This window comes from Mauremys mutica, chromosome 14, assembly GCF_020497125.1.
Source record: "Mauremys mutica isolate MM-2020 ecotype Southern chromosome 14, ASM2049712v1, whole genome shotgun sequence".
Taxonomy (NCBI): domain Eukaryota; kingdom Metazoa; phylum Chordata; order Testudines; family Geoemydidae; genus Mauremys; species Mauremys mutica.
The window spans coordinates 40,511,730-40,528,539 of record NC_059085.1 but is presented as its reverse complement, the minus strand read 5'-3'; the positions used below and the strand labels follow the sequence as shown (position 1 = coordinate 40,528,539).

Here is a 16,810-nt window from a genome sequence, read left to right as displayed (position 1 = left end):
AAAGATGGAGGGAATGCTAATGTTGTGTCAGTATTCAAAAAGGGCAAGCACGAAGACCCAGGTCAGGCCAATTAACCTGGTATCAGTCCCGGACAAAATAATGTAAAAGTTGACACGGAATTGAATTAAAAGATAGGAATATAATTAATGTCAGTCAGCATGATTTCATGGGAAATAGATCTTGTTAAACAAACCTGATTTCATTCTTTGAGATTACAAGTTTGGTTGATAAAGATAACCGCATAGATAATAATACATTTAGGCTTTTGTAAGGCGTTTGATGTAGTACTACATGATATTCTGATTAATAAATTAGCACTATGCAATATCAATGGAGCGCATATTAAATAGATTAAGAACTGCCTGACAGATCTCATAAACCAGCTGTCGGTGAGGAATTATAGAGCAGGTGTGTTTCTAGTGGGGTTCCTCAGGCAGCGGTACTAGGCTTGACACTAGTCAATATTTTTATCAGTGATCTAGCAGTAAATATCAAATCACTGCTGATAAAATTTGCAGATGACAGAAAGATTGGCAGAGCGATAAATATAGAGGAGGAGAGGGCAGTTATACAGAGAGATCTGGATCAGTCAGTAAACTGGGCCCATTCAAACAAAATGTGTGTTAATACAGCCAAATGCGAAGTCTAGGAAGAAGGGATACAGGCCAGACCTGCGGAATGGGGAAATGTATCCCGGAAAGCAGGGACTCAGAAGGGGATTTCTGGGTCAGAGTGGCTAAGCAACTGAACGTGAGTTCCAAGTGCTCTGAGGAAAAGAGCTGCTGCTATCCATGGGTGTATAAACAGGAGTAGAGAGTAGCTGTGGGGATGTGATTTTTGTCTCTGTATCTGGCACTGATGAGACCGATACTGGAATGCTGCACACAATTATGATTGCATTTTAAAAAGGACGTTGAAAACATTGGAGACGGTGCAGAAACCAGTATCAAAAAAGAATCAACGGCTGAAGAAAATGCCTTGCAGTAAGAGACTTAGAGATCAGTCTGTCTAGCTGATCACAAAGAAGATTGAGAAATGACTTGATTACAGTGTATAAATGCCTTTCTGGGTGCCAGAGGGCTCTTTAATCCAGTAGAGAAAGGCCAAATGGCTGGACGCTGCAGCCTGACAAATTCAAAATGGAAATTAGGCACAAATTTTTAACAGTGAGGGCGATTTATCATGGGAACAAACTACCAAGGGAAGTGACGATTACTGCATCCTGGGTGTCTTCCAGTGAAAGTGGATACCTTTCCAGAGGGTAAACTTTAGCCAAATGCAAGTTGTTTGGTTGAACGTCAGTGTAACTGGGTGAAATTGAATAGCCTGCAATATGAGCAGATCAGGCTAGATGATCAAATGGTCCTGTCTGGCCTTAAAATCTATGAATCAGTGAATATAGTTAAAATATAAAAGCCAACAAGCTGGGTTTTCTTCTTTTCGAAAAGAAAATAATCCATTTTATGTCCAATACCCCCAACAGGTGAACTCTGCAGACATGCAGCAGTCTGAGCATTGCACGTGAGTTTCTTGTCTTGGAAAAGAATATTGTGTGTTCCTAAATTGGATGCCATTCTCTATCCAGGCACTTCTGTAGTTGACCGTGAACATGCTGCAGATGTGCAGTTGGCTGATAAACGCCTTGCAAAAACAAGTGCTTGCCAGGATCACATTGCACATGGGCACAGTTTCCAAAATGTAGCATGCAAACTGCTGAGCCACCTTGGTCCTGGCAGAGCTCTGAGACAGCCAGGTCTGCTGATCGCAGCCCTTCAGACAGGGACGGCACAGTCTCTGCAAATAAAATAAAACCACTGCAAGTCCTTTAAAGTTAGAAATCAGGGGACGAAGCAACAGGCTTGGTTCTAGCTCTGCCTGCTCCATGTGGGTGCAAGGTAAGGTGGCATGCAGACATGGCGCTCACTGCTTCATAGAGAGGAATGAGATGAAAATAGGGGTTCATACGTGCAAACGGCACAAGAAGAGATTCACCAGCAGCTTCTTATCATAGCAACCAGTGATTAATACCATCTGAATACCAGTTCTAGGAACCTGCAATGTCTTCCAGCCGTGATCATTAATGCAGGAGCATGTACCTATTTAAGGGTTTCTCCTACAGGATTGAATGCCTCCAGCATCTCTCATGTGCAATGGATTGCAAAGGGGATTGTGACACTGATATTGCAGCTTCCTTTCATATAATGGTGATGGAGTATTGAATCTGAGCAATCAAAGCTGGCCTTCTATCCTTTTCCCCAGAGCTACAGAGGGGCTGCATGCAAAAGTCACATGCAGATGTAAAACCCCTTCCGGATTTACAGCCCTTCTGGCCTGGCCTGTGGTGTGGGGGTCTATTTCTAAAGATCTCTGTGCTTTAAAGATCATAGCTGCATTTCTGTCGGCACCACGAGGTTCATTTTATAACACCTTGGGCTCTTCATTCTCAAAGCATTTTACAAACATTCATCTTTGCAGCTCCCTAGGAGGCAGGCAAGCATTCTCATCCCCGTGGTACAGATCGGGAGACTGAGGTGGAGGGAAGTGAGTGTGTCGGGGACAGGAGTTAGAACCTGCAAGCTCCTGGCTCCCAATCCAGTGCTCAGACCAAGTCTCTCACCACATTGTATAGCTCCTTGTATGGTTTCCAGTGCATAGCATGAAAAGGGGTTTAAACTAGTCCATTGCATTCCTTGGTAGTGACAGTTTCAGTGCCTCGGTTAGGGTTTGGCTCGGCAAAGAAAAGCCGCTATCCTGATGTGATTCATTTTCTCAGCATTGGTTTAGAAGGGGTTCTGGTCTCCTGGTTACTCGCTAGGGTTTGATCTACACTGAAGCCCTGACAGAGGGCTGGGGTTGCAATTCTCAGCTTGAGGAGATAAACACACACTAGCTCTCACCAAGCTACCATGCTAAAAACAAGGTAGCCAGGGCAGTGTGAGCAGCGGGACGGGTTAACCACCGCAAGTACATGCCCGTCAGAGACCCTAGGTACATACTCAAGCCAACTAGCTCATCCCGCAGCTCGTGCTGCTGCAGCTTCCTTCATCCGGGTAGCATGAGTATGTCTCCTCGAGCTGGGAATCACGCCTCCAGCTCCAAGTGTAGACGTACCGTGCGGCAGACTCTTGTTGAAGCTGATGGGAGTTTGTCTGAGTTAAGGGCCTTGGCGTTTGGCCCTCGGAGATTAAAGGGGAAGAGAAACTCATCTTCTGGCCAGAGACTGGTTCCTTTCGGTGTTCGACTCCAACCCTGCTTTATAGATGGGAGCTTACCCTTGAACTGTTCATCTGCTCCTGAGACGCGGTCTTGGAGGTGGGAGATCAGTGAGCGTGCCCAGCAGTCGCTGACCCCCTCTGACCTGGCTAGAAAGACACACTAGGTCCCTGCAGTGGGACCCCTTCCCCTGTCCTTCCTTTTCTTAAAGGCCTCCAGGAGAGAGTCTGCTTTTGTGAATGTTTTTCCTCACTGAGCTGGGTTTGTATCGCTCACTTCGCAGCCCTCTGAGGGAGGAAAATCCCTAAAGCAACAACTGCTTAAAGTCCTTCCCAGGGTGGCTGGGGGCATGTGGTAGAAATGTTTGGTTTCATACTTGGTAATTGCTTTGGAAGAACAGGAGAAGAGTTGAGATCACTGGGAAGGCGATTTTCCTGCAAGGGGGAAAGAAAAATAACAAAAATCCTTTTTCTTCTCTCTGCCTATAATGACTTTCTTTCTTTCATCTGTTCTTCTCTTTTTCTCCATCCATATATCTTGCATGATCTTTAACATGTAACCTTTGTTGACCCTGTTTCTGCTGCCACTCCAGAGGGAACGCTGGAGAGGAAGAGGAAAAGAGGTGTGTCTGTCCGCATTACTTTGTTGCATTTTTTACAGTTGCATTGACTCACTTCAGGTCCAAACTTTGCCACCATGGTAAAATGTCTCGGATGCAGGTTGGGCTCAGAAATGCCACCTGCTCAAGTGAGAAATGGACACACATTCAAATCTGGCTCCACCTGCAGGAAATGGGGACAGTGCTATCAGTGAGACTAAAAGAAAACTGGAAGCAATTATATCCATAATCCTGAGATCTGCTGGTTTTTAAAACAAAACGTAATCACAGGCCGCTGCATTGAGGTCTCTCGGTAATGAACTAGCTCCGTGGTGGATAGAGCAGTTGATGGTTTGTACTTCTGTTCTCTTCTGCCACTTCACACACTGGCAGCTGAACGAGGCTCCAGTTTCATGGGCAGTTTTTGGACACGAACTGAGTCTCCTGGCATACGGGGGGGAATGTCATTCTATCCTCTCTTCCTTACTTTTTTTCCTTTGCTACTGACTCTGTGAAATGGTGTGGTCTGGTGAGCATTGCTTTTCTCGTGTTCAGTTCCTGATGCCTGGGCGGTGCTGAATCAAGGTATATTCAATCCCCTGCCTTAGTGCGTTTCCAACGCTGCTGTTGCTTTGAGGTTGTGAAGATGTTTTGCTGGTTTGAAATCGTGCCTTTTTATTTATTTATTTGTCTTTAAATCGTGGCTTATGTTTTAAAAAAAAAAAAGTGCCCATGGGGGGAAGCTAGAAAGTTGCATTGAGAGTTATGTTCTTGAGCTTTACAAGTTCAGGAAATGATCTACTGGGGATCAGAGTGAGAACAGACTGGAATTTGGGGCTGGGGAAAGATTCTTGGATTTAAAAAAATTGTTTAGATCTTGATGTCTGATCCAGGAATAAATCATTTTAAGTGACAACAAAAAAAAGCCTCCCTGAAAAAAAGACTGTTTGGAGCTTACAGATAAGTTCTTGAAAGCGCAGCTAACGTCTGTTAGGGGAAGGAAATCAACTCAATTTGTGTAAGCAGAGCACTGCTCAGATTAGTTGCCTGGTGTGAAATTTACCCATGCACGGGGCCTAGACTAAATGGGACTTCATTGATGCAAGGTCTTTTACATCTCCTCTGCATGCAGAGGGGGATGAACGTCAACCCTCATGCATCACAAATCACACTGCTGACCAGAATTGGACGTGCACCTGCTCAAACCTGGAGTTCTCTGTAGTCCAACATCCTGAGCTTGCTGGTGCATTGCCCTGCTGAGGAGCTAGAATTTTAGAAGCTCATTTTGCAGAAATATCCTTTCCCTAGTACATTGTAAATAATAGTCAAAGCTTTAATCCACATGCCCTTCTAATAGGGATTAAGTGAAGAAACAAATCAATCTCTACAGTTCCCTTTTGTGCCAGTATAAAAATCCAAGTATTTAAGTAGACATATTTTTTTTCCTTTGCAAACACGATTTCTGAATAACAGACCTAGAAGCATCATAAATCTCCCTTGGTCACTTTGCTCTTGTTTTCTCTCAGCAAGAATATACAAAGAGGGCAGAAAAACCGAAATACGCTTCCTCTGTAACTGGGACAGTGAGATCTGTATAGTTTTGCTTCCAGCATTCAAAGCACCTTGCTGATTTTCTATCTCTGCCTTGGCAGCCTTCAGATTTAGTGCATATATTGGTTGCTATAGTGAACCTGATCCTGACAGACTTTGTGTTTTTAAACATACGCCTAAACTTTCTAGTATGGCACAGAATTTGGCCCCACAAACTCCACTGAAGCAGCTAAATCCCTTGCAGTTTCTAGGCCCAATCTTGCAAAGCTGTCTAACAAGAACTGAACACATGAGGAAGGGCTTGCTGGATTGGGCCCTACATGGGAGAAGTCTGAGATAACTATGGCTAGTCACCAGTCCCAGCAGGAATTGACACTTGTTCTAGTTATGGTTACACTATGGAATTTGCTGAAAAGATACCCTAGTGCCACCATCTATTTCCAGTTGAAGCAGCACCTCCAACGCCAGTTAGGGTGCAGGCGAGTTAAACATGCAGTGGAAGTTTGTGTGCTGTTCCTTTTATTCTCCTTTTGCCACTCCTCTGTCGTTTCTTCTTCCTGTTTCTTTTTCCTTCCCTTTTCTTTATCCTCTTCTGAACCTTGCACATAACCCCCCACCGGATTTCTGTTCAGTAGAGGGCTGCCTGAAACCCTGGCCTCCAGTCTTCCCCATGTGCGTGTATTAAATGAGTGTAATGAACATATTAGAATGACTTGTGTCCTGGCAGGATAGTGGCTTTGTGAAAGACCCCCTAGTAAAACATCTGTATGGGGAGCCCCACAATCTCCTCCTGTTTTAGTTTTGAATGCACACAGTAACCTCTCATGGGCAATATGTGAGAGGGAGCGTACAAAAAAAGGTGCTGGCTATGACCGAAATACAACAGGCTGATTTAGTTTCATGGTCAAATATGTCTCAATGTACTTGCATCTAGCTCCTGGGACTAATGTAATGTTCACTGATAATGAAATGCTCGGCAAGAACACAAATGCTGTGTGTAGTCTAGGTGATTGCGTCTGGCAATCCGCTCGGTTTTATCTCCACGCTCCTCACTAATGAGAGGAGGGAGTGGATGCAGATTTGTTGGGTAAAGAGCTCAAAATACAGTCCAAAAGGTGCTGATCCGCCGGTGCTGTTGGGTATCATCTGCCATGGCACTTGCGCTTCAAAGTATTAATTATTTCAAGGCTTTGTCAGTTCCCCCAAATGGGAATTCAACAAAACTAGATCCTGTTTTCAAGGTTTACTATTTTGAAAGTGAAGTTGCAGTGGCAATAAACTTCAGTGACCTTGCTAGACCTCCGGAGGCAAGTTGAGACCATATCATCTAGCTCAAAATATTCCTCGGAGAATGCAGGCTACATGGCTAGCGTTGCGTACTGAGCCCTCAGTAATCCTCACGGGGAGGACTGTTGTGTCTCATTTCAAACTCCCTCGAATCAAACTCCATTGATTCGTCAGCTCCCTTCTATTTGATGATTGCCAGCCCACAAAGCCTGTCGGACCTCGCTCACAGTGGCCCAGTGTGACGTGCCATGCAGCCTAATCTGGAGCGCAGCATAGTAATTAAGGTAGTTGCCTGAGTCATGTGACTGCAGCTCATGGAAAAGGAGGCATAACAGACGCCTTTTCCCTTGTTTTTTTGTTATCCAGGAGTTCAGATCTCGCTGCATCTTATTTTTTAGGGGGTGGGGTGAACCTTGACTGAATCCTGGTCTAAGCCACAGCAGCACAGCCATGGCACTGGAGCTGTGCCGCTAGGGTGTAGACACTTCCTACGTCCACGGAAGGGGTATTTCCCCTCCGCGAGAGGTGGTAGCTACATCGACCCAGCTGCGTCAGCAGCGGGGGTTAAGGCGAACTATCTTTGATGCACAGGGCGTGAAATTTTTCACAGCCCCGAGCGATGTAGCTGGGTAGATCTAATTTTTAGAAGCCGACCGGGCCTAAACACGTTACACCCATTTAAATAAATCCATTAAGCCCCCCATCCCCTTTAGTTAAACTAGCGCAGGCTGGTATGTAGACTGGGCCTGAGACGTGGGTGAATACTTTACCTTCATGCTACTGCTTTCAGGGACTGCTGCTCCCAGACGGTGAACCCCCAACATCCACCCCCAGTAACAGTGGCATTAAAGGCAGATTTCAGAGCTGCGTGTGGCAGGCACATGCTAATGTGTCCGTGCTCCCAAACTCACCCTTTTGTCATCGGCGTAGGAACTCGTTTTCGTGAACAATAAAGCAAGGCACTGCAGATTTCCCTCACAACTGCAGTAAATACCTACAGTGTCTGCCAGCTCCAGCCTAGGGAGGGCTCAGCCGTTTGCCCAGAAGAGAGAGAGCAGGGCACAGAGGCAGGTGTTCTGCACCTGTGATCTCCTCCAGGCTGCCTTGATATAATTCTTCATCAGCTCCACAGTTCCTACAAGCCTGCTGCTGGGTCTCGGCAGCCAGCAGGGTTTGGATGGATGTGAGGGTAGGGAGGGGAGGCTGCACGGGGACTTCCCGCTACAAGATCTGTTCCTGTGGTTGCAGGGAGAAGTGGTGTCACATGACCCAGGAGGAGCGTGATGACAGCCTACGGTTTAACGAGAACATCACTTTTGGGCAGCTTGGGTAAGGCACACGCTAATTGACTAACGCCTGCGTCTGGGTGGCCAGAAGGAGCCTGTCCGTTGTCGTCATGGACAAAATCTCAATAAAAAGAGATGGGGACAGAGCTGCGAAGCTTGGAGCGGGGCCCAAGCATTCAGATTTAGGGCTTTGGGTCGGGTCTCTCTCTGATAACGAAGAACAGAAATTGTCTGTCTGAGGGGATGAACAGACTGACGCCAAAGCGAAGGGGTTATTGGGCCGTTGGCGTTTCCTTCCTTGATTAAACAGCTTCGGTGGTGGAGCCGAATGCTGTCACGGAAATGCTGTCACTCCTGTACTGGAAAACACTAGTGGTTTTTTAAAACTATATAAAGATTCTCAGAACCAGCATTCTAGTGTCCAGGGTTTTCCAGCCCCTCTTCCTCATTCCTACCCCCTCCTAAGAGCGCAAACAAGGATTCTCCCACCTTGATAGGAAGAAATCCACTAAGTTCCTCTCGCCCATGGCTCGGACTGGGATTGGAAGACCCCTCCCCTTTGCCCTTGTCACTCTTGTCAGGTGGGGGCTGAAATGGGGTTACCTTGATGGCTGCTGCGGGTGGGGGAAAGAGGGAGAGTTCAACAGACACCCCCAGATTGGTGGGGAAGGTGAGAGGCGCTTTGCAGCCATCAGGGGGTGTACGTTGAACTCTAGAGCAGGGGGCTTCACCTGTTCCAGACCAGGACCCCTGCCCCATGTAGCAATACAGGAAGGGCGGGGTATGCCCAACCCCCCCCCCCCCCCGACGCCTGTTCCAACCCCCGGACTGTAAGGGAGGCCCGATCCCAACACCCGCCGCCTTTTAGGGCGTCCCAGAGCCCAGCTCTGCGGTTAGGCCCAGCCCTACTGGCCAGTTAGTGAAGTGGGAGGCGGCAGTGGTGCAGTCCAGCCTGGGTTTCATGTGAGAGCAGGGCCGGGGGCTCCATGGTGACTCTCGGCAGTGCCCGTGCCATGTCCATCTCCTCTTCCCCAGCACCTTCACTCACAACATGTTGGCGTTCGGCCTGAGCAAGAAGCTCTGCAACGACTTCCTGAAGAAGCAGGCCGTGATCGGCAACCTGGATGAAGGTAGGGCAGGCGCGGGGGCTGTGCGCTGGAGCCCAGCACCACCTCCCAGCGGGAGGGGAATGTGGCTGGTGGGGAAGTAATTGATTTCCAAGATGGCTTCCATTCCTACCGACAGACGCATGCCAGGAGAACCCAATTGCAATGGTGGAAGAGAGGGTGTATCTGTCAAATACTGTGGGTATCCTGGGCAAAGAGCACTGGCTCCTCCTAATCTATGGCAAGCTCAGAATATTTCACCGTATTCTCACTGACACTGTCTGAAATGCTTGGCATGTTTCTTAACGTACAGGATGGGTCAGGTTCAGAGTGCAGCGCTGCTGGAATCAATGGGGCCAGACCCCCAGATGGGGTGCCAGATTCCCTGCTGGTGTGAACTACTGCAGCATCATTGGAGTAAATAGGGCCAGATCCCCAGCTGGGGCAAATAGGCACCATGCCATTGATTTCAATGGGGTTGGATCCCCAGCGGGGATCAGTTAAGGTAGCTCAGGGCGATTACGGTGGCGAGGTGCCACTTCACACCAGTTCCCAATCTAGCCGTGTGTATCGTTGGTTTGTTTACAGTTCAAGACTCACGTGGGGAAACTCACCATCCAGTAGTTTCTAAACCAAATAAAAAACAAAAATGCTGGTACCTTGTTAGTTGTGTCACTGCCTTGATTTATTTAAAAAGCCCCCAGAACCCTTAGGACAGGGTACCACCATCCCTCTCCTTTCATGGTATCAGAATGATGAACCGTGGCCTCCCAATCTCATTTTCTCTTTGCATTGCAGAGCAAAACAAGCTGCTTAGTGATCACATCGAGCAAATGGCTGCCGAATAGCCGTCTGGCCTGTGTCCGGCGTTTGGAGAGAGGCGCGGCAGTGGGTGTGGGTGCGGACTGGGAGGACTCCTCCTCCTCCAAGACCACCCACAACTGAAGATGGGCTGCGTAAAACCACCGCAATAAACCTGCATGATTGTCAGCAAACCTTAGAGCTGCGCTGTGCAGCCCGTAGAAATAGGAGCTCAAACAAAACCAACCCTTTTCAGATGCTCCTTCATCCCTGAGCCCCGTCACATTGTCCGAGTCGAATATTCCAAGAGGTGTTTTTGTCTGTAAAATGGAGTAACTGCTCAAGATCCCTGTGTGTTTATGTGGGCTCGGGGGAGGGGCAGGATTGCTGTATCCCAGGCACCAAGGAGGTGCCTTGCACTGGCCATGCTGCTGAAAACTTTGTTTCCTGATGTGACTGCTTCAGTAGCCAACAGCTGATGAGGTCAAGAGATACTGTAGGCAGGGTGGGGGGTTGGATGTAAAGGGTGGGAATTAAATGGTAGCACTAGGTGCTTGTTACTTTAGAAGGTTGGTACCCAGCGGCTAATCCAGGTGAAAACAGGACTCTAAGCCCCCCAGCTCAGAGATCAAGAGCTGTACCCTCCTTGTAGTGCGTTGTGCACTGAAAGCTTATCCACGACAGCTGCACCCTGCGTTTTGCTCTGACAGATTAGCAGCTGCTGCGATAAGAACCAGCTTTTAGATCAGAGCGATCTGTCCCATCATCTGGTTTGACCTGCTGTTCTGCAGTGAGATGGGCTGCCGCCCTTGCAGTTTGCACAGAAAGGAAATGTTGATTACTTCCATTATTGGGGCTAGAGAGGGAGAGAATTCTTTAGTGACAAAATCTGGGCAGATGGGACCGCTCTGGGAGAGGGTAGGAGACTGATCGTGGCGCCGCAGGTAGTCTGATTTTGTGTCAAAATGCATTTCATTTCTATCTGAAAACGTCCCTCTTGGTCTGGGCGATAGGCAGGCGTAGAGAAACTCATGCAGATCTTTCTGCTGCAGTCAGAGAAACGCAGTATCTGGCTAACCAGCCCCCCCTTCAATACAAAGATTCTTCCACGGTGACCCTTGGAGAACATGATTGTATTTGCTTCAAGGGAAGCGGGTGAAGTTTGTACATCTCAGTGTGAGGGCAAATAAAGGACCTTCCTTAGTACGCGCGATAGACTGGTGGCAGCCTTGTTGCGGGGAATCTGCAGAGGTCCACAGACATCAGCTGGAGAGAGGAGGAGAGGGGTTGCTTTGCTTGGGTTCTGCTGGTAGAGATGGTAAAGCAGCAGTAAGCAGTAAATCCCTTCTTCATTTCCTCTTGCAGATTCTAAATTGCTCTGAAAATCCTCCAGGTGGCGCCTTCCCACCTGGTCCCCTCCCCTAGAGTTTCACCCCATTTCAGTTCGCTTGGTGGAGCAATGGAGTGGAGTTCAAGGCTTGGGCGTGGAACTATATGGAATGAGAGTCTGGCCCCCAGGTGGGGGAGGAACTCTGGGGCAGGAGGCGCCCCAAAAATGATTGGAGCATGACGCGTCCTTGTGACTTGCGCCAATACATAATAAACCCAGGATAATTTTCCTGTTAACCACCGCTTCCAGCCACCAGTTTTTCAGATGGACCAGGCCAGACTGATGCATGTCTGTCTGTCTACTTCCAGAGCAGGTGCAGCCTGCTCACCTCCAGGGTGCTAGTGAGTCACTCAGCCTCTGGGCTTTCTCCGAGCCAGGCTACAGATCGTGCTGTTCTTGTTCCAAGTGGAAACAAAATATTAATCTTATTATTTTCCCACAAATGTAATCATCCTCCGTTCTCCTTCCTGACCCCTCCCATACCAATCAGCTTCATGAGCCATCCTGAAATGGCCTTTTGTAAATACTCATTTTATTCCTGGCCTTGAGTGACTCCAGCCTCCTGGATATATTGTAATCAGTAGAGCAGAGTACACAGACTTTCATTTCTGTCTGGGTCCCTTGTTACCAGTGTGGCATGCAGCGTGCGTCAGTGAATCGTGGGTGTCAAGTGTTTAGAGAGGGATGGAGTGATTAGAATTATCCAGGTATAATACCAGTGACTTTAAAAGAGGCCACAGGCTTTACTATGTAAACTTTTTTTTTTTGGTAGGTGCAGATGGCTAGATAAAAATGGGAACTTTGTAGCAAAACTCAGGGACCTTAGAGATCAGTGCTGGAATGTCTTCTAGAAAAGCCTTATGCAAGGGAAATGGGATTGCTTCTCCCGTGGGAACATAAGGCGTGTCGGAAGCCCACGTTAAAGGCTGTGGCCCACAGAGACATGCAAAAGACAGGCAAGCTTTGAGCCCCTTCACGTGCTCGGTGGCTGTCAAACAAGGATTTACAGCCTAGCACACGCTAATTTACAATAGAAATCGTGCAGTTGTCTGCTTCAGAAAATGAAGTGCTTTTGTGTTGTGATGTTCAGGTGACCATTTTGCTGTGTGTGTTCAGTGCTTTGTCTCTCTTCACAAGTATTACCGTGGCTGAACTCTGTGTTTACATGAGCCTGCGTTTCAAGGGATGTTTGTCCAGGGCTGCTCTGTGCTCTCGGTTACGTCCTGTAAGATTAATTCATAGTGTCGCAGGTTTGTTTTAATGCAGCCTCTTGACTTGTTGGCCCTGCAGTGTAACTTCCTAAATCTATTGAATGGTATTTAACATCGTGAGTAACCTCTCTGCGAATATTCCCAGTCACGTTGAGATTTTGAAGTGCTCTGTGATTCTTCCTAGCCCCCAAAGCAAGCCAGTAACCGTAGACTGATGCTCAGGAAATGAAAAAATGTCCTACATAGATGTTTGTAAAAGTGCTAAAGTCTCCTTGGAGTGTCAGAAGCAGCGGCATTTGGTGTTGGGTATGCGACCAAATATTGTGGTGTTCATGAGCTCCGGGGTGGGTGATCCTTTTCCTGCAGATTGCAAATGCAGTAGATCTGCTGCTTCTGATCCATGCCAGTTTTGGTGTGTCCATGTTGTCGTCAGTTACTTACTACTAAGACTTGTTGTTCATCATGCGTTAATAGGAAAAGTCCGTGCTTCCGTCCTGGGTTAAAAGGCAGAAGCCACGACTAAGTGCAAATGGGAGAGATCCCAGAGCAGTCTAAGGAGAAGGTGCTTTAGGGTTTGTTTGTTTTTTCCAATATTATTAAGTGGGAACAGCTGAGTAGCACAAGGCAGTAAAGTCCTCTGTTCCCCACACCTCCCAGAGTTGCCTCTCTCTGCCCATGCTATCTAGCAAACAGCCCAGTTGCCAAGTGTCGCCCACTGTCACAGTCCCCTGCCTCAGCCCTTTCAGGTCAGAGCTGCTTTGTGCCAAGTACACCTCTGGGGAATACCCTGGTCACTGCTCTCTTGCGAGGCTCCCGAGACTCCCCTCCTCTGTGGAATGCGGGAGAGCTGAGGCACTCAGGCTCCCGGAAAGCTTGACAGATGGCGGATGCTTCCCAATAACCTCTCCCCCCCAGCCCCCTCTCCGAGACACCCAAGGAGGGAGTAAGAGGGGAGTCGTGCCAGCCTTGCAGGGTCCTTGTCCCCACTTGGAAAAGAGGCAGACATCTAGGATCCAGTGGCCGTCCATGACAGGTGACCAGCCTGACTCATAGGGCTGTATCTCCTCTCCTGGGCCTGTCCGGCATGTGGACGCAAAGGTCAGCTCCTTGCTTGCTCTTGGATTGGGAGCAGCCACAGAGACACACACACACACCCCGCTCAGGGTCTCCAGAGTGCTCTGCTGGGAGAGAGGCTTGGTTCCCTGCGGAAGCTAAGTTAGGAGACCACTGTCTGTGGAGCAGCCAGCTGGATTGGAGGGAGATCTTGACTCCATTAGCCAGGGCCAGCGAAGCACTCAAGCCATATGCAAAACTTTAAGCATGTGACTAGACCTACTGACATCACGTGATCAAAGTTGCACACGTAGGTATGTAAGCACTAGGCTGGCTCAGGGCCCCCAGACCAGATGACCTTTACCATTAGTTGTTTTAGTTTATTAACTTTACCCCCTTTCTTCTCCCAAGCTGTGTCTTCGGGGGTAACCTCCTGCCCCTCAGCACCATGCAAGGTCATGTTGGCGCGATGAGGATTTTAATGTCGTGAGATTCATCTCCATAGCAAGGAGCTGCTGAGTCAAACCCTCCCTGTAATTATCGGCCTTGGGAGCTGCAGCACCTGTTTAAACAAACAAACTGTGACAGCCTTAAGGCTTCAGAAATGAGCTTTGCTATGTAGTTTTTCCTTCCCCAGGCACCCCAGCGCCACCCTCCAGATCCAGGTAGAAATGCGTTGACTTTGGTGTGTGTCAGTGTCTCTGGCATAGGCTGAGCCTTGCGTTTCTGAGCCAGAGTAAATACAGTGATGAGTGGGGGGTTGGGGCAGCGGTGAGACCCATTTTAAAATCCCCTCTGTGCCGCATGGAGAAAAGGCTTTGGCAAAGTCAGTTTCAGGTTTGTGCTGCTCAAGCTGTGGAGGCTGGTTTTAGATTTCACCTTGGAGATGCAGTAGAAGTGATGAAGGCCCTCGTCTTCACTAGCCTGTCAGGAAAAGTAACCCCCAGCCGAGATGACCAGCACCCCAAGACAGCGCTCAGCCTGGGAGAGAGAGTTTGACAAATTGGCCTGTTTTTCCCCTTTGAGATCTCTCGAGACACACGAGGAATGATTGCAAACCTCCAAGGTGAATGAGAAGGGTTCGATCTGTACAAATACACGGGGCTTGAGCCCCTCGCTCTGAAGTGTGCAGCATTGCCAAGCATCTCAATTGTACACATTACTTTTGGTACCTAACCCCCAGGCGGACTCCTGTGGGACGTACTTATCCATAATTGTGCAAATGTGGCACTGATCTTGGGGGAAAGCCAGACCCAAGAGAACTGGGAGCACACACTCTGCTCTGTCCTAATTCCCAAAGGGGGGATGAATTTGAATGTTGCATCACCTAACTAAAATTCAGTGGTTGTCGCTTTCCTAAGGATTGCTGGTATGGGATGTATTAGCCTAGAATTGTGTTGTTTGGGGAGAAATTGCTCCTCTAGGAATGTAGCCTGCACTTAGAATTTTATTCTGCTTATTGATGGGTTGATGGACATAGGGGCAGCTGCAGCAGTGAACTCTCCACCCTTGGCTGGTAGCTGATGATCGTCAAAGTGTAGCGTACAGTATGTCTGATCTCAATCTCTCTCTGTCATTTTTTCTTTCCTGAATTCTGCTGTTTTCTTCCAACACTAGAAAAGTTTAGCAGTGAAAACATGTTATTTGCACGTGTATTTTTTCTAAAAAATATAAAAATTAAAAAAAACCTAACGCAAATGCAAAGAAAATGTTTAAATGTATTGCCCCACGTTACAGAATGTTTGCTTCCATTGGGGTTTCAAATGCTGTATTTTACTCTTTGTATAAATATAATTATATATATATATATTTGGTCTGAGTTTGACTTTGACATTGTATTTAACACTTACTGCCATATCATGTGCGGAGGGTGATTGTTAGACAATTGATGTGTTGTACTGGGGTTATGTGACTTGATTTCCCAAGAGATCTTGGTTTAAGGATTTTGTTTGAGAATATTTTAAACCTGAAGACTGAGAGGGCTAAATAATGCATTCCTGTTTTGGACTGTGGTGAGGAATTGGAATAAATTATCTTTAACCCCCCCTTTCTCCCCACTCCCAATCAACTTCCTTACATTTAGCACATCACTGTATATTAAGCGTGAGAAGTGTTTTGGTTTTTGTAGCAATATCAGTGCATGAAGAAGCAATGTTCCCATTCTCTCCCCCTTTCCCCATCTGATTATTTGCAGTGTTTCCCCATGTCTCATTCCATTCAGTCCCCCTTCTCACTGTGCTAACCTACTTTTTACAAACGATAACATTGTTGCACCTTTTTAAAGCATGAGCATTTGCCCTGGAGCTGAGGAGGCAACAAAGCCTGATTTATTTTTTCCCTACACTGAATCTTTTTGAGAATGGCCTGAAGATCCCACAGCGGAGACGGGATTCTGTAGAAGCCCCAGGACGTTTCACTTTATTTTAAAAAGCAATTATTCAGTGTTAAGTTATAAAAGGAATTTCCTTTGAACAATGGGCTTTGGCTTCCATACTCCCCCTGCTGTTTAGCAAATCTAACCCAGGAAGCTTATTTAAAACTCCTGTATCCACGTGGGGAATAATCCTGCAAAACTAGCCTTGCAAACCTATTTCCATACATCTGCCACCTCTCCCCCCGCCTGTGTAAATGGTGATTATCCTCGCCAGTAAAATCGGTTCCCAGATGATGCTTTGCATATACAATAGAACAAAACCAAGCATAAGATTTCCTTTGCAAGACATCTCTGTCCCCAGCCACCACTGTGTGCACATGGGCCCAGACACCTGATGCAACTTGTCTTTTCTCTTAATGGTGGGGCTATAAAATATTTCCTGGGGGAGAGGGTGGGAGGAAAACAGTTTCCAGTGGGAACAGGAGTTCTGCACTTCTAGGTGTCTGGTTCAAATCTAGCCTGACTGGTGGGTAGTGGCCAAGTCTCCTCCCTTTTTGTCAGCTGTTCAGTGACTAGTGTGAAACAAATTTGGTATAGATCCCAGATCTCCTGCATTTCAGTCCAGTGCTCTACCCACTAAACCAGCCTGCCTCCTTATAGATTGTTTTGTTCAGGGAACTAGTAATAAGCCATAAAGGCAAAATAACTTTTGCTAGTGTAAGCTGTGCCTCCACAATGAGGTTTTACTGGACTAGCCACACGGCCAAACCCTTTCTAGGGTACGTCCACACTGCATATGATTGCTGTGCAGGCAGTACACCCACATTAACTAGCAACGAGTAACAATAGCAGTGTAGGTGCAGCGGCACAGACCCAGCATGGCCTAGCAACTCGAGTATTTAGCCAGGGTCCCGGGCAGGCTTGTATGGGGGCAGCTAG

The 16,810-nt window shown here is 47.5% G+C and overlaps 1 protein-coding gene across 2 annotated transcripts in view; it reads left to right on the top strand.

The window, feature by feature from the left end:
- Positions 1–15,304, top strand: part of KIAA0513 (KIAA0513 ortholog) — an 82,563-nt gene extending 67,259 nt beyond the window's left edge. For both annotated transcript variants that reach the window (XM_044987062.1, XM_044987061.1), the window contains exons 10-12: positions 7,899–7,979; positions 8,972–9,066; positions 9,841–15,304. In XM_044987062.1, coding sequence (XP_044842997.1) covers positions 7,899–7,979; positions 8,972–9,066; positions 9,841–9,890 — 226 coding nt within the window. In that variant the 3' untranslated portion in view covers positions 9,891–15,304. The remainder of the gene's footprint in view (positions 1–7,898; positions 7,980–8,971; positions 9,067–9,840) is intronic.
- The last annotated feature ends 1,506 nt before the right edge of the window (positions 15,305–16,810 follow it).